The 20916-nt window shown below is 38.2% G+C and overlaps 1 protein-coding gene across 5 annotated transcripts in view; it reads left to right on the top strand.

Moving 5' to 3' along the window:
- Positions 1-20916, top strand: part of CD47 (CD47 molecule) — a 72766-nt gene that overhangs the window by 11738 nt on the left and 40112 nt on the right. For all 5 annotated transcript variants that reach the window (XR_002327052.2, XR_013482941.1, XM_020999870.2 and 2 more), the window contains exon 3: positions 19906-19995. Coding sequence is in view for 3 of the 5 variants with exons in the window: in XM_020999870.2 (XP_020855529.1) it covers positions 19906-19995 (90 nt within the window). In the remaining 2 variants the exon portion in view is untranslated. The remainder of the gene's footprint in view (positions 1-19905; positions 19996-20916) is intronic.

Raw genomic sequence — 20916 nt, 5'->3', positions numbered from 1 at the left:
ATAAAAAATGAAATGTAGAAAATATAATGCATTATGTTTAGTTATTTTTATTATTTATGTTAGTGTAGTGACTAAATGGAGCGTGTACTGTGAATTGTTTTTCTCTAAAATACGAAAATTTCAAAGCTAAAAAAATCTAAAGTAGCTTTAAAAAAGTTGTTTTTATATTATTTTCTTTCATGAAAGATTTACCTTCTATATGTACATATATGTTTACATACATATATACATAACTATGTAATAATTGTTTTTTATGAGTATAAGGTGCTTTCTGAATCATCAAACTGAATTATGTTGAATGGAATTTTTGAGATGTATGTTTTTATTGTGTTCTCATTGTTTGAAATTGATAATTTGAGCGTTTGTAATAAGAATTTTTAATCAGATAAACCCATATCTCATCTATTCTGGATAAAATTAATGTGAATGAATGAATGAAATGTTTATTAAGTACTTATATGCAAAGCACTGTGTAAATGCTGGTGATACAGAAAGAAAATTAAGAAAATCCCTGTGTTCAAAGACATCATGTTGTAATAGGTGAGACAACACATATGGAAGTTTTTAGCTGCAAGGCAGATAGAAATGTCCCGTGCTCTAGGGGGTTCAATGGCAAAGCAGATGGTAATGACTCTTCTTTAATGTCATTTCCATGGGGTACAGAAGTCTGTCCTGCCCAACAGGAAAATAGAGGGGGAAGGGGATAAGAGAAGGGGAGGGAGATGGAAGAGAGGACAGACTAGGGGAAGGGATATTCAGAATGCATGCCATCTTGGGGTGGGGGAAGGGGGGAGATGGGGTGAGAATTTGGAACTCAAAAACTTGTGGAAGTAAATGTTGAAAGCTTAAAATAAATTTATATTTTAAAAAATGTCATTTCCACTGATAAAATCCTGTCACTTCTTATATTGAACCATTTGGCAGAGTCAGAGACTTGCGGGAAAAGAATTTTTGTTTCCCTAGGGCTTCAGTAGATGTGGTGGCAGCACCTGCGGTTGTCAGGCTACATTTTTCAGAGGTTCTATTCCAGGATAATGGCTGAGTTTCTGCACTGGGAGCATTGCTGTTCTCAAGGCTCTTGAAACCATGGTCCTGCGCCATCTCCATCAGGATCTGAAGGGAGGTGGTAGTTAAAGTGGTGGTAGTAGTTTGAATTGCCTAGTACATGTTGCCTCTCGACTCTCTCATGGTCCCTTATGGCTTCAGCTAGACCAGCTTGCCTGCCCTGTGTGCCACAGTTGGTGGGGATGACTGGCCCCTTCTCTACAGGTATTGTCCCTGATAATGCCTATGAGGCTAGGCTAGAAGCAGAACTTGTGATCTGAGTAGTGCTCCTACTCCCAGAGTTCCTGTTCTTATCTACCTATTGGTGGCAGTTGGTTAGCCATTGTTGTTGGTGGTGAGGAGGGAGGGGTGCCCTTTTACCATGATGATTTCTCTCATTAATGATGGCTTCCACTGTTGGGCTGGAGGGAGATATTGTTATTCCCAGGGCCTTTATTTAGGATCCTGGGCTATTTCCATCAGAGTCTGAGGGATGATAGTAGTTAAGGATGTAGTAGATAATTATTATGCCAAGTTATACTGATGCCTAGGCACAGAAATAATTTATAAAACCTCTCTTCCACAGCCCCTACCCTTCAAAGCCAACTCTTTGCCCTTCTTACTTATAATAACTTTTTCTTCTTAACACCTAGTCCCCATTTATCAGAAATAGAGAGGTAGTGGTAGTCATATTTACACATATCTTGAATTGGAGTGAGGTCTTGGTATTGGGATACACAGGCCTTCCTCCACAGGATCAGGAATCATTTTGACATGCAAGTGCCCACTATATGCAAAACACCGTGCCAGACCCAAAGGATGCACAAAGAAAAGAAGATATATTCTCTCAAGAGAGTCCCTTCTAGAAGTCTGTGATAAACTTTGAGATAACATTCTTCAATATAGAATATGAACACATAAGAGTGATATACTGTATTATAGTAATGAGGTAGGAGAGATCATGACTTCTGGCTGAGGGTCAGGAGTGGAGAAGAAATTAAGGGAGGTTGTATAGAGAACATGGCAATAGGAGTGTACAAAAGGCAAGTGACATTCTTTGAATAGTCCTAAGAATAATTTTGCTAGAACATCTAGTTAGAAGAAAAGAAATGCCAAGGAAAAGTGGTTTGGAGCCAGGTTGTAGAAGTCCTTGAGAAATTTGGTTTTATTGTTGTTGGTGGTGACAGTCATAGAAGGTTTTTAAGTAGTTTAGCTGTGTGGTGAGATTTATACATGAGAAATATTAATTTTGAATAGGATGGGATATAAGGCCTACAAATGCCTTCCACAGAGTAGGTACTTAATAAATGTTGAATTGTGGGAAGAGAGATGAAGTCGGGAGATTCTTACAAGGATTTCAGGTAAAATTATCATAAGGTGTTAGATGAGGGTAGCAACAATATTAGTGGAAAGGAACAAATGGATGCTGGAGACTTTTACAGAACTGGTATGATTATATTCAGGCCTTGAGGATGGGGCGGAATCAGAGATGACCCTGAGATTTGAGCATAGGTATCTGGAGCCAAAAATCATTTCTCAGAGTCACAGCATCTCAGCATTGGTGAGAACTTCAGAGGCCACCTAGTTCGACCTGTACCTGAAAATGAAGATGAAAACTCCCCACAACTTGATAGTCAGCCCTTGTTTGGAGAGGTCAAGAGGAGATACCCACTACTTTCCAAGACAGTTCAACTGTTGGACATTATTTGAGAAATTTTCCTTACAGCAACTCTGAATCTCTCTCAATTAATAGTAAATAGGGAAATCAAGAAAAGGACAGATTTTGTTGGAAAGATAAGTCAGCTTTGGACATCTTAAATTGAGGTGTGTATCCCAGCCAGTCAGATCACAAAGTGCTAATTATGCTTATCAAGTCATACTTTTATGCTAGGTTCAGGCTTGAATCTGGGCTCACCACTTGCTTGATCAAGATTGGCTGTTTATTGGCAAGGATACTCCAACAGGATGTGTGTCACCTTTTTGTCACCTCTGGCCCCTTGGATCTTGGTAACAGTGATGGTCTAGTTCTAGGAAGAGGTACAGATGGTGTTTCTTGGTCTGGTCACCATTATTGGACTTTTTTCTCTGACCTTATTATATAATACTTAGGAGCCCCACTCTCCAAGTTTAGGGGACAGAATGGCTAGCTGAAGGACCAGATTTTTATAAAGTTTTTTTCTAGCAAGAATCAGTAACTGTCTTGAACCAATCAGCTTTTAGTATAACAGTATAAAGCCTTCTAGCATTGTAGAGCATAGTCATCCTACACAAATTCTGCAGAATTTTTTAGTGAGGTCTTAATTAAGGGTGTCTACTTGCAGTTTTGTTACAGATAAGCCAGTCATCTTACCAAGTTATTAGTCAAGTAAATTACAGAATTATAGTCACTCACAGGCAGACCTTATATTAAGTGGTACCCACTTGGTGTTGGTGGGGAGGACAAGTCTTATCTGGGCTAGATAGGAAATAAAAGCACTGGAAAAGAGTGATTCCAAGAAGTGGCTGGGTGGATTCCTACAAATAGGGGTATGCTGACTCATGAAACAGTCTCTGAAAATGCAATTTTATCTTTAAAAATATTTGTTGTTTTTATTTTCATATAACCATCATTTTAAAAAAAAATCCCTTGCCTTTTCCAGGTGAACTGTCTCTTGCAACAAAAGAAAGAAGGAAAAAAGGAAAGAAATAAACAAAAGGAGTTTAGAAAAACTAAACAAAACATTACCCAAGTCAGTGTTCTACACCATAGTCTTCTGCCTCTAAAAAAGGGAGGGAGGTACTGGGATATCACATTTTGTCATGTCTTCTTTGGTGCTAAGCTTGGTTATCCAAAAATGTATTGTAGAGGACACAGAAATCCATTTGGACTCCTCCACAGGCAACTGGAGATGAAGATGTGGAGCTCTGAAAAGAGATCATAGTTAGAGATAGACATTTCAAGTGATAGCTGCAGTCATAAAGTGGAAGAGATTGCTGAGAGAGAGAGAGAGAGAGAAGACAGAGAGAGAGAGAGAGAGAGAAAAGGAATGACAGTCTTGGGAATCCCTACCTATTTGGTATAAGAGAGAGAAGGGGAGACAGAAAGATTGATTGAAGAGATAGGAGACTGACTGAACTGTTCTTAGATATGAACAGCCAAGCAGCCGTTTGGAGAACTTGCTGATTAGAGTTGGGGAGTTCTGTTGCTGTTGTTCAGTCTTGTCTGACTGCTTGTGACCACATAGCCAGGCCATTCTATCCTCCACTATCTCTTGATATCTTAGTTCATGTTCATTGTTTCCATGACACTCTCTATCCATCTCATCCTCTGCCATCACCTTTTCCTTTTGCCTTCAGTCTTTCTCAATATCAGGGTCTTTTCTAGTGAGTCCCAGCTCCTCATTATGTGGCCACAGTATTTAAGCTTCAGCTTCAGTATTTATCCTTCCAGTGATTAGCCTAAGTTAATTTCTTTTGAATTATTGTATTGACTGACCTCCTTGCTGTCCAAAGGACTCTCAAAAGTCTTATACAACACCGGTATTTGAAAGCATCGATTCTGCAGTGCTCACCTTTCTTTATAATCCAGCTCTCAAAGCCATACATTGCTCCTGGAAAAATCATAACTTTTACTATATGGACCTTTATCGGCAAGATGTTGTCTCTGCTTTTTAGTCTACTGTCCAGATTTGCCATAGCTTTCCTCCCAAGGAGCAAGCATCTTTTAATTTCGTGGCTAAAGTTGACATTTGTCCTGATCTTTGAGCCTAAGAATATAAAATCTGATGCTTCCATTTCTTCTCCATCTGTTTGCCAGGAAGTGATGTGAGTAGTTGCCAGCATCTTAGTTTCTTTTTTTTATGTTAAGCTTCAAGCCAGCTTTTATACTTTTCTCTTTCACCCTCATCAAGTGGCTCCCTAATTCCTCTTAACTTTCAGCCATCAAAGTGGTATCATCTGTATATCTCAGATTGTTGATATTTCTCCCAGCAACCTTAATTCTAGCTTTTGATTCCTCCATCTTGTCATTTTCACATGTTGTACTCTGCATGTAAGTTAAATAAGGTGACAATGTATTATTGTACTCCTTTTCCAATCTTAAACCATTCAGTTCTGTGTTCAGGTCTAGTTGTTGCTTCTTGGCCCACATACAGGTTCCTTAGGAGATAAGTAAGATGATTCAATTACTCCCATCTCTTTGAGGACTTGCCACATTTTGTTGTGATCCACCCAATCAAAGGCTTTAGTGTAGTCAGTGAAGCAGAAATAGATGTTTTTCTGGAACTCCATTACTTTCTTGATAATCCAGTGAATGCTGGCAATCTGGTCTCAAGTTCCTCTGCCTTTTTGAAACCCAACCTGCTCTTCTGGTAGTTCTCAGTTCACATGTTGTAGGAGGCTTGCTTGTAGAATCTTAAACATAACTTTGCTGGCGTGTGAAATGACCACAATTGTTCAGTAATTTGAACATTTCTTTAAATGCCCTACTTTAGGATTGGGAAATAAACTGATCTTTTCCAATACAGTGGTCAGTTTTCCAAATTTACTGGCATATTGAGTGTAGCACTTTTTTAGGGTTTTAGAGTTAGCATCATCTTTTAGGGTTTTAAATAGCTCCTCTGGAATTCCATCACCTCTTCTAGCCTTATTGTTAGCAATGGCCCACTTGACTTCATTCTCTAAGATGTCTGGCTCTGGGTCATTAACCACACCATCGTGATTATTGGTGATGTTAAGATCTTTCTTGTATAGTTCTTTTGTGTATTCTTGGCACTTCTTCTTAATCTCTTCTGCTTCTGTTAAATCCCTATCATTTTTGTCTTTTATCATGCCTAGTTGTGCATGAAACTTTCCCTTGATGTCTCTAATTTTCTTGAAGAGATCTGGTGTTTTTCCCATTCTATTGTTTTGTAGAGTTTAACATCTCTCAAAAGGATTAGGATGTTCTTATCAGAGGATAGGAGTAGGGTACTAAGGTCCCCAGCCTCCCCTCTGCACTGTTTCCCCAGAAGACATTCTAGCTTTCTGTGTAGGCTGGCTGTCTAGTGTGTGATGGAAAATTTCACTAGAATTGGTGACCCTGAGTTTTAATCATTGTCATTATGACATTGGGCAAGGCATTTAGTCTCTGTGGGTCTTATTTTCCCCATCTCTGAAGTGAGGGAGTTGGGCTAGTGACCTCTAATCTTGCTTTAGCTTTATCAGTCTACCAAGGCTGGTAAAACAAAGTGACAACCTGCTTCCCCTTGCATTTCCCCCAATATTGTGACAGTGGTACTCTTCCTTTAGATTGGAATTAGCAGCTTTAGTCATGCCTGTCAGGTTGCTATTCTAGGGTTGTTGAAAGATAAGAGTCCAGGGTTAGAGGTTATGGGACGAACTGGGAAGGGGCAGAAAAGATGGATAACAATAAGAATCTTAAGTAGAACATGGTTTATTTATGTAATAGATGAGCTTGGGAATAGAAAAAAAATTACTGATTCAGCATTTACTTTGAGTAGTAATCTGTCTCAAAATGACATTTTCAGAACTCCTTAAAATGTACCTAATGCATTCTAGGTTGTTTCTCTACCTAGAATTATAGAATCTTAGAAGTAATCCTAGACATCATTTAGTTCAACCTTCCGTGCCGCTCTACCTCCCTAACAGATGTTCACCTAGCCTCTAAAGAAATAATTTCTTTAATGAGGAGCTCATTACTTAATGAAGTATCCCATTGCTTTATTGAACAGATATAATTTTGGTCTTATTTCATTTACATTGCCTTTATTTCTAATATAACCTTTCCCCTGGCCCTACCCAGTGATTAAAACCCTATGCCGAAGATTTTTTTAAAAGAGAAGAAAAAAATCAGTCTGATAAAACCAACTAATACTTTGATTTTGTTTAACAATATGTACAGTATTCCACATACATAGTCCACCACCTCTGCAAAGATGGAGGGGAGGTACATTTTCTCAACTCTTCTCCAGGGCCAAGCTTGCTCTGTATAATTAAATAGCATTTAGTTTGATTTATTGTTCTTTCTGTTTACATTTGTAACACCAGCTTCAGTAGCCAAGATGACAATGGAATCTTAGACAGTAAAGCTTTAACTGTCGTTTTCTGAGGAGTCTGAAAGCTTAACAGCCTTCCCAGAATGACAGTTTTGTCATTGTGTATGTATTATCTGCCTGGTGCACAGATAAAATTGCCAGAAAGTATTTCTTTATGTTGCATCCAAACTGGCCAATATATAACTTTAACCCATTATTCCTAGCTCTATCCTCTGGAAATGTGGTATATAGACTATCTCTTTCATTTTCTACTTGCTAGCCATTCTCTTAAGTCTTTTTCTTGAAATTAGGTATCATCAGTTTATTCAGTCATTCTTCATATAATGAATTCCAGACTTTGCACCATGTTGGTCAGCATCTCCTGGAAACACCGTGGTTTTGTTAAGTACCTCATAAATTATAATATTCTTTTTCTTTCTCTTTTTCTCTTTTGTTTTCTTTTCCATTCCAAATTCTCCACCCTCTCTCCACCTTTCCCTCAACCATTGAGAAAGTGAGAAATACAATACCCGTCATACGTTTGAAGTCATGTAAAACACTTTTCTGCATTAGCCATGTTTCAGAAAAAGAAAAAAAGACACATCAAGCTATACTCTAGCCCATCAGTTCTCTCTTTGAAGGTGATAGCATTGTGCATCATGAGTCCTTTGGAGTTTTGGTGGATCACTTTATTGATTAGAATTACCAAGTCTTTCACACTTGATTAGCTTTGCAGTATTGCTGTTATTTTGTACCTTGTTCTCCTGATTCTTCTCACTTCACTTTGCATTAGTTCATATAAGTTTCCCAGGTTTTTCTGATTCCATCCCCTCATCATTTTTTACAATATAATCCATATACCATAACTTTCCAGGCTTTCTCCAATTTATGGGCATTCCTTCAGTTTCTACTTCTGTGCCACCACAAAAAAGAGCTGCTATAAATATTTTTGTACGTATATGTCCCTTTCCTTTTCTTTGATCTCCTTGGGCTATAGCTCTATTAGGCAGTATTTCTGGTTCAAAGGATATACACAATTTTATAGCCCTTTGAGCATAGTTCCAAATTATTCTCCAGAATAGTTGGACCAGTTCACAGCTCATAGTGCATTAGAGTACCTATTTTCCTGTAATCTGCTCCAGCATTTGTCACTTTCATTTTCTGTCATTTAGCCAATCTGATGGGTGTGAGATGGTACCTGAGAATTGTTTTAATTAACTTTTTCTAATTATTAATGGAGGCAGCTAGGTGGCGTAGTGTATAGAGTCATGAGCCTGGAGTCAGGAAGATCTGAGTTCAAATGTGGTCTCAGACATTTACTAGCTAGTGTGACCCTGGACAAGTCACTTAACCTGTGTTTGCCTTAATCCATTGTAGAAGGACATGGCAAATCACTCTAGAATCCTTGCCAAGAAAAACCCATGGACACTATTGGCGTGCTATAATTCACAGGATTACAAAGAGTTGGACACAACTGAAAAACAACAAAATAATGGTTTAGATCATTTTTTTCGTGTAACTACTGATAGCTTTGGCTTCTTCCTCAGAAAATTGCCTGTTAATAGTCTTTGACCATGTATTAATCAGGGAATGGCTCCTGTTTTAATACATTTAGCTCTGTTCTCTTTGTATTTGAGAAATGAGGCCTTTATCAGAGAAATTTACTGCAAATAAAGTAATCTAATTAAACACAATATTCCAGATGTAGCATGACCAGTACAGACTATGGGATCCTCACCTCATTTTATAAGTACTTCGAGAGATCTGTGATTGCATTTTTCTGGGCATTTCCTCCAGTGAAGCACATCACAACTCTTCCATATTTGCCTACTTTGTTTGTCTCTTACTCATGCCCTCAAATAATTCTTCCCTTGGAGGTCTGCTCTATGTGCTCAAGGCCTTTCTTTCTAAAGAAATTGTAAGAATACCAATACTTACGCAAGGTATTTGTTGTTTAAACCTCACTGTTTGACCAATCTATCTTTTCCTTCTGTCATGTATCTCTGGAGAAGGAAGTGTGGTATAGAGGCCGGAAGGCTAATCTTGGAGTCAGGATTCAGGTCCTGCCTCTGATAACTAGCCGTGTAACCATGGTCAAGATTCTTAACCTCTGAAAACCCCAGGCCACTCTCTAAGATGATCTATCAGGTATAGATGGGTTGCTGTTTGTGTTGTTGGAAGGAATTTCCACATCTGGAGTTCCTACACTGATAAAAACCAATGTTTGGACCAAATGGCAATGACAAAAAAAAAAAGCCATCTCTCAGGATAACATCCTTGATGCCACTTTTCCTGTGTGTCTCTGTATTGGTGATCTGATGCACATTATATCTATCCACCATGTACCTCTCCATTGCCTTGTGATAATCCTTCACATTAAATTTTTTGGAGACTGATATTCCATGACTTAGACATACAGCATGACTGAATTCCTACTGTTAAAAAAGATGGATGTTATGCTTCAAGCATAATATGACTACTCTTGAGTTAGCTGTTTTGGAAGCCTTTAACTGAAAATTTTGGTTTATTGTGTTTATGTTCCACTTCATCCCTTAAGAATTTTCATGTGAAATGCTGCCAAGTCATGTTGTCCTTTACAAACACAAATGATTTTTTGAACCTGACTACATGACTTTATATTTATTTATATTGTGTTTTGTTTAGCTGGTTTCATACTATTTTTCCTAGTCTACCTAGATCTCTTTCAATCCACACTCAGTGTGTTGTTCTAGTTATAAAAATCCAATATTTAAAAAGTGTGTATGTATACGAATGACATATATGTACACATATGTATATATATAATATATAATGATATAATGATATATATTATATTACATGACATGTATTGATACATTTTATATGTAATTAATGTCATATTTGATATATATTATATTATGTCATGTATACTATATATACTATATATGTATACTATATGTGTATATATGTATAATGTGTATATATATGTATAATGATACCATATGTGCATATATACATTATATATATACATACATACAATATATATGATACTCTGTGTGTGTGTGTGTGTGTGTGTGTGTGTGTGTGTGTGTGTGAGAGAGAGAGAGAGAGAGAGAGAGAGAGAGAGAGACAGGGCCAAGGGCAGAACTCTAGCAGGACATCAGAGACCTGCCCCCAGGTTGACATCAATCCACTGTAGGTCTTGACAAATTTGCTTCAAATCTGTGTGGCTGACTGAAACTTTAGGTGTGAAATATATTCAGTAAATTACCCTTAAATATGTGTTCAAGTGATCAAAAGTATTTTGATCTCGTTTCCCCTCCCATCCCCTAGAAATTTGTTGGGAGGAGCAAGAGGCTGCTAGGCTGTTCTACAACTGTCAGCATAGTGGAATTTCCTCTCCCTGGGGTAGATTTCCCTTCTTTCTCCAAAGTACAAAACACAGTAACTAGCAGTTCTGATCAACTAAAAGGTCTAGAGGATGAGGGATGGTTGGAAGTGGCACCTATTTTAAAGGTATGTAGATTTTTTTGATGAGGAAAGTGTTTTTTGAAGAGAGATGAAGATGTGCAAGATGTGATAGAGATAGAAGATAGAACAAGATGTGACTTGAAATGGGCCTCAGTGAAATGATAACGTAGTGAGAATTCATCCAGGCTCTCAGATACAACTTTTGCTCCAATGGAATTTTCACCCAGACTTAATGGTCCCAGAGTAGGCAAAATTGGATGGCATCACTTCTCATCTTCTGTAGAAGCAAGATTAAGGGGCAGCCAAACATCACCTCTGACTATGGGATACTTCCTTCTGTACCTGAAAGAGTTGATTCCTGTTTAATGCCTCAACTATTTAACAAGAATTTGGTTGCTCATGGTTTAATATTGAAGCTGGTACCTTGTGTTCTTGTAATACTATCAGATAATTATTGTTAAAAATAAGTGCCATGGTAACCTGGTACTCAGGATTTGTTTATCTATGTGCTAATCAATATTCTTTAGGTATAGTTGTAAGTTGTTAATTAACTCTGCTTACCCATATTTGGCCATCTTATCCACAAGGATATCATGAAAAATTTTGTCATGGACTTTGCTGTACCCAAAGTGAACAGCGTGGCATTGCCCTGATAGAGCAGCAGATCGTCTGTGATTCCAACTATCATCTTGGGGAATTGAATCTAGCAGTGCAGTTCACAACTGCTGTCTGGTTTAGTAGACCATTGATGATTGACCTAGGGCTACAGGAACTTCAGCAGCCGTCTTATCCAGTCCTCTCAGTTTTCAAATTAGAGAATTGAGTCTCAGGTCATTTAAGAGACTTGTTCAGAATTGCACGGTAGTAAGCATTATAGGCAGGATATGAACCTTCATTCTCATACTGCTCTTTTCGCAGTAATACCTGTCTCCCCCAAAACAGACATACAGAAATTAAGGTTACTGACCAGTGCCAAGGACTGGAGTGGAACACATTCTTACTGGCTTCAAGTCCTGTGCTCAGTCTACAGTGGCACGTTGTCCTTACCAATAAAAGTATGGCAGTCTATGGATTCTTTTTGTTTTGTTCTGCCAAAGTATTTCTAGCCCTAGCTCAAAGTCTAAGTACAACTTTTATTGCTCCCTTCGTAAGGCAGCGAAGTGGCACAGAGTGGGTAAGAGTGTTGAAATTGAAATCAGAAAGATTTGAGTTCAAATCCTGCCTCAAACATTAACTTTGTAACACTAGACAAGTCACTTAACCTCCTTCAGCCTTGGTTTCCTCATCTGCAAAATGGGAATAATAAAACACCTCCCACATATGCTGTGAGGATCAAATTAGATACTGTATGTATAGCACTGCAGATCTTGGGGTGCTATATAAATGATGATATTGACAATAATGATGATTATCTCTGTACAATTTAATAACTGCTTCAGTTGTATTAATGTAGCATCATTAAGCACTTTTTAAAGTTTAAGAAAGAACTTCAAAAAAAGAAACGTCTAAATTTAAAGCATTTGCTAATTAAAAATTCATTAGGTGTAGAATTAATACATTTAACTTAATATTAAAATATGTAACTATTCAACTTTGTGTTTGTTTTTAACATTAAATTATTTTAACATGTACTTTATAAATAAGGTTTTTTTATGTTTCTCCATTAATTTTTAAATTATCTCTCCTGGATCTATTTTCCAGGTTATTTTTCCCGTGTTTTAGTGTCTTGATTTCTCGTAAAGTCACTAGCTTCCAATGGCTCCATTCTAATTTTTAAGGAAGTATTTTCTTCAGTAAGCTTTTGGACTTGCTTTTCCATTTGACCAGTTTTGCTTTTGAAGGTATTCTTCTCCTCATTGGCTTTTTGGACCTCTTTTGCCATTTGGGTTAGTCTATTTTTTAAGGTGTTATTTTCTTCAGTATTTTTTTGGGTCTCCTTTTAGCAAGCTTTTGACTTGTTTTTCGTGATTTTCTTGCATCACTCTCATTTCTCTTCCCAGTTTTTCCTCTACTTCTCTTACTTGCTTCTCAAAATCTTTGAGCTCTTCCATGCTCTGGGACTGATTCGTATATTTCTTGAAGGCTTGGGATGTAGGCGTTTTGACTTTGTTGTCTTCTGATTGTATGTTTTGATCTTCTTTGTCATCAAAGAAAGATTCTATGGTCTGACACTTCTTGCGAGGTTTGCTCATGGTCCCAGTCAATTACTTGAGTTATAAACTCCTTGTTAAGGTAGGGGTCTGCTTCTACTGTGGAGAATGTACTGTCCCACTCTTCAGGGTTTTGTGCAGCTGTTTTCAGAGATACTTCTAGGGACCTCTAAATTTTCAGTTCTTCCAAGGTGGTATAATAAGGGACAAGGTGTTTACTCCTTTCCTGGCCTGTGCTGTGGTCTGTTACTGACTACAAGCACTCTTTTGTGCCTTGGAACTGGGAGGAGGATTATCTCTGCACCACTACTACAAGCTCTACCATGCTAGCACTCCTCCTAGCCCTAGGACCAGCACGAAGAACCGTGACCCAGATTCAAGCAGGGCAAAGCAAGAGAATCCTGCCTCAGTACCAGCAAAGAGATCCCTGCAATCCCCCTCTGATCAGCCACTTGATTTCCCCTCAGTCTGTGGGCCAGAAGCTCCAGAAGCACCTGCTGCCCTGGGGCCACTCTCAAGGAGTGGGGCTGAGATCGAGCTTCTCTCTCATTGCAGTCACAGACTTTTCCTACTGACTGTCTAAGTTGTCTTTGGTGTTCATGGGTTGAGAAGTCTGGAAACTGCCACAGCTGCCCGTGGTTCAGTCCTCTGAGACCTGCTCCAGGTTTGCTGAGGCCTGGTCTTTTCCTGCTAGCTCACACTGAACTGTGTTCCTTTCCCAGCCTGGCGCAATAGACCTTTGCAATCAACCATCCAGGTTGTTTTGGGCTGGAAATTTGTTTCGCGCTGTCTTTTTGTGGGTTCTGCTGCTTTAGAATTTGTCCAGCGCCATCTTTTACAAGTATTTGGAGGGGTTTGGGGGGGTCACTGCTTTCACTCCGCCATCTTGACCCAGCATTGGTTTTTTATATTTCTCACACAAATGTGATGCAGTAGGGTTTGTTTTGGGTGGGGTGTGTGGGATAAATTTCCTTTTAAGTGGCTATTACATGGTCAAGCTTAAAAATTTTTATGAGACAAAAGGATAGCTGTTTAGTAAACTTCACAGTTTATTACTGTCATTGATTCATTTTAGATATCTGAGCGCACTTTTGTAGATTATAAAGAGAGGCAATACAGTTAAGAAAAATGAATACTGGATTAGGAGCCGTGAGACCTGGCTTCTAGTTTTAGCTTTTCCACTAATTGTCTGTGTGACCTCGTGCAAAGTATTTCATGCCTCAGGACCTCAGTTTTCTCATCTTTACAGTTAAAAGCCGGGGTTTAGATTTCATAGGCTTAAGGTCTCTTCTAGTTCTGAAATTCTGGTGCTGTAACTAAAGTAATGAGGCTGAATTCATCTCTGGTTGAAGACTTATCTCCTGACTATCATCATTAGGCTTAGTTGCACCTTGCACTTGTCTGCACACACAAATACACTTATAGGCGGTAGCCATTTTTCTGTGCATCATGTTTTTTCTGCTTTGCTCGTTTGACACTGATTCATAGAGATGTTTCCTTTATCGCTTGCCTCACTTCCTGGTTCATTTTCTAGTTTCCAGTGATATTCAAATTCAGACCAAAGCACTTGCACAGGCTGGTTTTGCTTTGCTGCTTTAAAGATGTTGTGTTGAGGAACTCTGTGTGTGTGTGTGTGTGTGTGTGTGTGTGTATAAAACATACACATACCCTCTCCAGTCTTACATACATCTCTGGGACACCTCCCTCCTTGGCCCCTTTCCTGCTACATGCAGCTGCCTATCACCCGGGACAACTGTACTCCAAGGTTGAACCCTTAGGGACAGTGATTGTTACATGCTTAAAGGTATTCTTCAGTGATGAATTTAATCCTACCTTGTCAGACCCTCCCCTTCCCAGTGATTTTGAACCCCTATCTGCCATTGTTCAGAATCAGTTCTCCATCCTTCACTTATTCCCTCCTTATTCCTATCCCCAGTAAACCATGCCCCTCCCCTCAATAACGTCCCCATTCTGATGTTAACTCACCCTTTTCACTGTGCTCTCTAGAATGCCTGCTCCATAGGTCACCAACTAGCTTTCATCTTAAACCGTTTACTTTCTTGCTCACTCCTTATACTCACTGAGACCTGGCTCCTTTCTGAGGACACAGCTTCTTTAGCTACACTTTCCAGCGCTGAAAATACTCATACCCTTCAACTCACTGGTGCTAGTAGGTAAATGGGAATCCTTCTTGCTACCCACTGCAATTTCCAGGCACTCCTAACACCGTCACTCAGTAACCTCTTCTCCTTTGACGGTCACTCAATCAGTATTTATCACCCACATAAAAATTCTGGTAGTTGTTGCCTGTGGACCTCTAGGACACCCCCCTTCTTTTCTCAGTGAGTTCAGTGCCTGGCTCACAGTTATTCTCACCTCTCCAACTCCTTCCCTGGTATTAGCAGACTTGAGCATAAATAATGATATTCCCTCAAATACCCTAACTTCCTAATTCCTTAAGGTTCTAATTTCCTGTGTCTTTTTCTTCCACCGCACTGCAACTATACACTGAGATGGTTATACCTATGATCTTACTATCACCCACAAATGTCCCACTTCCATGTTCATGAACTCTGAAATGCTTTTATTTGATCATAATCTGTCACCATTCCACCTCTCCTTCTGCCTGGTAACTCCAAACCTAGTTCATCTTCACTGGGACCTCCAGTCACTCCAGCCTTGAGTTTTTTCCTGGATTATCACACCTACACTGTCTACACTCTCTTCCTTTTCCCATCTTTGCTTCTTGGTGAACCAGTTCAACTCTGCTCTGCCCTCTTTTCTCATGTCCCTTGGCTTTTTATCCTATTGAAGATCTTGCCTTGCCAAACCTTAGCTTTGGATTATTCCTGCAGTGCCTTTGCTCCTACTTCATGCTGTTGAAAGCTGGAGAAAAATCACAAAACCATGCTGACTAGGTTCACTACAAATATTTGTTACATAGTCTCAACTGGGCCCTCACTGCAGTATGGCAATACGTTTAAACTTCCCTAATTGTTCAATATCCCACTCATCATAGTGATTTTTCCAGATCTTTTTATCCTTCTTTAACCTTCCCATCACCCTTCATCTCCCCATCCTTTCAACTGAGTACTTTGCGTCATATTTCACTGAAAAGAATAAGACTGTTTGCTAAGTGCTCCCTCTTCTTCCTTCCTCCTCACATCGTATCACTCAAATACTTTCTGCCACTCTCTCCTCCTTTACCCATCTCACATGAAAAGGTTTCCCTTCTCCTTACTAAAGCAATCCCCTCTACAAGCACAAATGATTCCTTTCATCCTGTCTTCTCCATCAGAGTGAACCATCTGTCATACCTTCTCTCACTAATCTTCAGTCTTTCCCTGGCTACTTCACTACTGACTACACACATGCCCACATTTCCTCCTTCCTCTCCCCACTAGCTATTGTCCCATATCTCTCCTCCCTTTTGTTGCTGAACTCCTTGAAAAGTCTGTCTGTAATTGGTGCTTCCACTTTCTTTCTTTTCATTCACTTCTTAAAACTTTGTACAGTCTAGCTTCCAGCCTCATTATTTAACTGAAACTACTCTCTGCAAAATCACCAGTGATCACTTATTTGCCAAATATAATGACCTTTTCTCAGTCCTCCTTCTTCTTGACCCCTCTGCATCCTTTGACACTGTCACCATCCTTCTCCTAAGTTTTTGTGACACTATTTTCTTCTGTTTTTCCTCCTGCCTGTCTGACTTGATCCTTCTTAGTTTCTTTTGCTGAATTGTCATCTTGGTCATGCTCACTAACTATGGGTGTCAGCAAAGCTCAGTTTTGGGTCTTTTTTCCCTGTATGATACTGTGCTTGATGATCTCATCAGCTTCCACAGATTCAGTTCTCTATGAAGATGTTTGTCCAGCCCAGAACTCTTATTTGATTTCCAATCTTGCATCCCCAGTTGCCTGTTGGACAAGACATTAGCTGTCTTGGAGACATCTTAAACTCAACATTACCAAAACCATACTTATTTTCTTTCTGCCTCAAACTTTCTCCTCTTCTTACTTTCCTATTATTGTGGAGGGCACCACCATCTTCCCATCACCCAGGTTCACATGCTAGATGTTACCCTCAACTTTTTTCTCTCACCTTACCAACTACCATATCCAATTAGTAATGGAGTGCTGTCAATCCTACCTTTATAACATCTCTCACATAAAACCTCTTCTCTTCTTTGTCACTGATACTACCCTGGTCTAGGCCCTTATCACCTCATGCTTGGACTATTAGAATAGTCTGCTGATTGGTTTCCCTGAATCAAATATTTCTCCTCTCCAGTCAGTTGTCCACTCAGCTGTCAGAGTGATCTTCCTTAAGCATGTCTCCCCACTTACTCAGTAACCTTGAGTGGCTCCCTAACCTGTAGGATAAAATATAAAATCTTCTGTTAGCCTTTTATAACCTGGCTCTTCTTAAACCTTACCTCCCCCTAAATACTCTCTGATCTAGGGAAGCCGGCCTCTTTGTTTTTCCTTGCATGCTATGTTCTCTCAGAAAATAAAACTCAAAGAATTTTTTTTTTTTTAGGCAAGGCAATTGTGGTTAAGTGACACTTGCCCAGAGTCACACAGCTAGTAAGTGTTATATGTCTGGGGCTGGATTTGAACTCGGGTCCTCCTGACTCCAGGGCTGGTTCACATGCTGTCCACATGCCTAGAACTATCTTCTTCATCTCCACTTCTTGACTTCCACTTCAAGATTCAGCTAAAGTCTCTTCTGCATGAAGGCTTTCTCAGTTCTCTTTAGTGCCTACTCTGACAATATCTTTCATTTATAGTTTATAGCTTGTTGGTACATAATTGTTTGAATGTTGTTTCTACCATTAGACTGTGAGCTGTTTCAGAGCAAGGACTGTTGGTTTTTTTTTTCTCCTTTCTTTATATCCCCAGAACTTAGCACAATACCTAGTGCATATTTGGCATTTAATAATGCTTACCCGCTGACTAATTATAGACAAGATAATCAAAGAAGACAGGGTTTCTAAACTGGGATAGCCTTCCCCATCTCTTTACCTATTTACTTTGCAAATGGATCTTTCAGGTTTAGAACCATTTTTCTTTCCCATCCCCATTGAGACCCTGACCCTAACTCAGAGTTCTTGAGTCCCTGACTTTTCCCTCCTATTTGCCTGGGTCTAATCCTTACCCACTTTGGTCCTGTATCTTATCCCATCAAGATACAAAAAGTTAAAATTATCATTTTTATTTTATTACTTATAATCTTTTTGAAAGTAGTAGTTTGGGACAAAGCTTTATTATTTTGCTTCCTAGCTCAGTTTTGTCTACGAGTCAGTGAAAATATATCGCTAGGTATTAGAGCATAACAAATCACTTTCATTCTTAATTTAACACCCTGGAATAGTTAATATTTCTATTAAGTGCAATAATCAAGGAGGCTTTTAAAAATCAGTTTACCTATGGGAAGACAAATATAAATAGAAGCATAATTCCTAGATTTCCTTATTATTCTTTCCAGGTAAAACTTTAACTGGGGAAAAAATGTTAAGCTTTCACCTCAGTTATATAAAATGGAATAATGGAGAAAGTAAAGGCATTAAACAGTTCTAGTACCCTAGAATATTTTTCTCAGTGTATTCGGCGTAAGGTCAGATAATTTTTCAACATTATTTTCTTTTTAGTCATTAAACTGTTATTGGACAGTACTCATAACCAACATCACAAACACTTATTGAGCACCTTCTTCGGCTTAACAAAAAAAAAGTAACCAAGCACTTTCTGAATTGGAATTTCTAATGGTAGCATATTTACTATTTAGTGATTAATATGAGCATTTCACTGATGTTTAATTTTGTAACCTTACTGTTAAAAGATAAGGTTTATCATGTTGTTTAAAAGCCATGAGATTATTTGTTTAACTTTCCACTTGTAGGTTTGGAATTTTTACTGGCACATGTTGATAATGGAGGATAATGAGGTAGTAGAGGAAGCAGAGTGAATTTCAGTGAGGTATTAGTGTTTTCTAGAGGTGGTGTTGGAAAGTACCAGATGCTTCCAAGTGGAAATATTAGAGTTTGGGAGGACATCATGGATAGTGTTAGTAGTATGGATGTGGAATAGGAAGACCTGGGTTTGAATACCTTCTCAGACTTTTACCAGCTGCTTGACCATAGGCAAGATATAACTTCTCTGAGCCTCAGTGTCTACATTTATAAAATGGGGATGATAGCACTTCTGTCGTCTCTTGTGAAGCTCAAATGATATAACACATAATGTTACCATAAAACCATAACTCATGTAAAAATCAGTTTTTGTTGTGGTTATTATTGTGCTCTTCTGCTGGAGGAATTTATTTTGTGATAGGCAGATTTAATGAAGTATAGAGTTTACCAGATGCCATTCAAATTAATTTTTAGTGTCTTAAAAAATTCTATGCAAGTTATTTCTAGTGTATTGAAATATTTCTCCATTTGCATTTTTGATTTGTGCTTCATTTAGAAAGATGGAAGAAAATATTCATTCGTATACCTAATGTGCTTCATTTCAACTTTGACGTTCCTACTCCCTCCATATACTTTAGCTGTAGAAAATCTCTATATCCATATTCCTAGCATAATTTTGCAATAGATTAATCTATTCCTAGCATGGAGTGAGTTGCAGGAAGGAGTTACGCTTAGTGGAAGAAGAGGAAACTGTCTTGTTCCCTAGCTCTTCCCGGGTCATATTTTTATATTGTAGTTTGATTACTTTTGACTTATTGCAACATTAGCCATATCTGTAAGGCTCTGTAAAAGCAAATATGAAAACATTTTTATAAATAAAATATGCAAAAGCAAAGATAAAAGTATTTCGTAGTCAAGCGTAGATGCCTGTCTTGTCTGGCTTTGTTTATTTTTCTTTAATGCAAATGATTGAGAGCTAATAATTCTTCAAGCACAAATTATGAAAAGTATACTGAAATGTGTTTTTAGAAATTAAGACATTTTTATAGAATCAGAATGTTAGAGCTGTGAGGGACTTTTTAAATCGTCTTATAGATAAGGAAACAGATTAGACCCTGAGCTATAATCCTGTGAAACTAAGTAGTCTACCTAAAGTTACATAACTAGTTGTAAATGAACTATACCACAATTTTCTAAGCTTACGTGTTTTGCATATTCACAATAAGGGTCTTCAGTAATTTCTTCTTTACCACACTAAAATTTGGTTGTATTTAATTAAAAGTGCTTAAATTGAGTATGAGACTTAATAATGTATGTTTCTCTTTTTTCTTCAAAGTTTCATGGTTTTATCCAAAAGAAAACATTCTCATCGTTATCTTCCCAATTTTGGCTATACTGCTTTCCTGGGGTCAATTCGGTATTGTGAGTAAGTACCAAAATAAGTCAATACTTTTTAAAAATTTATGTACATTTTAGTAGTAAAATTGCTTAGTTCTTTTGAGACAATGGTAGATAAATATTCCATGAAACCATTTTGCTAATGATAGGTGGTTCTAAAACAGTACCGATATGATGTTTAAAAATGTTTTGTAGTTATATGCAATTGTTTGTGCTTTACTTAATCTTTTCAGTAGGCCACTCCTTCCCTAGCTCACTCTCAAGTTCTAAGGGTGAGGGTCTGTATTTTCCTCCATCTTTTTAAGGATAAAGAGACGACACCATGAATTTTAATGGCAGGTCCTTGGATCACAATAATGTTGATACTAAAATTATACTTTGGGGTCTAATGAACTATTTTCCCATAGTTAAACTTCCCAACATAAACAAATGAACCTTCAGAAAATACAATATTAGGAATGCTTGTTCTCACTGCTGAGAAGCAGTGTACTATACTGAATAGAACCTTTGCTTGGAGGCAGGAAACACCTGGGTTCAAGTCCCAGTTCTGACACTTGCAAGATGTGTAATAAGAAAAGTCATTTAATTTCTGTGAGCATCAGACAACACTCTAAAGACTGTTATTTGTAGGTGAGGTTTGGTGTGTATTAGAGAAAGCAGTTCCCCCAGGGGAAGTTTCTATGCTGACCAAATCAGAGGTCATTGATTAGTGACATATTGTTTGTTTCTGCTGTATCCTTAGCAGCCACAGGGGAAAATACTAATTTTCTTTCATTATTTGATTAAATTCAGTCATATGACCGTTAGTACTGAGTACTGACCTTTAGTTGCATCACATTTAGCACTATTATTAGTCACTTTTACTGTGGGTAAAGTAGGTATTCTGCATGTTAGCTTCCTTATGGTTTTTGTTTTTGTCTTTATATCTCTAGTGTCCGTCCTGGTGCCT

This window comes from Phascolarctos cinereus, unplaced genomic scaffold (genome assembly GCF_003287225.1).
Source record: "Phascolarctos cinereus isolate Bilbo 61053 unplaced genomic scaffold, phaCin_HiC Scaffold_726;HRSCAF=1367, whole genome shotgun sequence".
Lineage (NCBI taxonomy): Eukaryota > Metazoa > Chordata > Mammalia > Diprotodontia > Phascolarctidae > Phascolarctos > Phascolarctos cinereus.
This window is presented reverse-complemented; position numbering and strand designations above follow the sequence as displayed.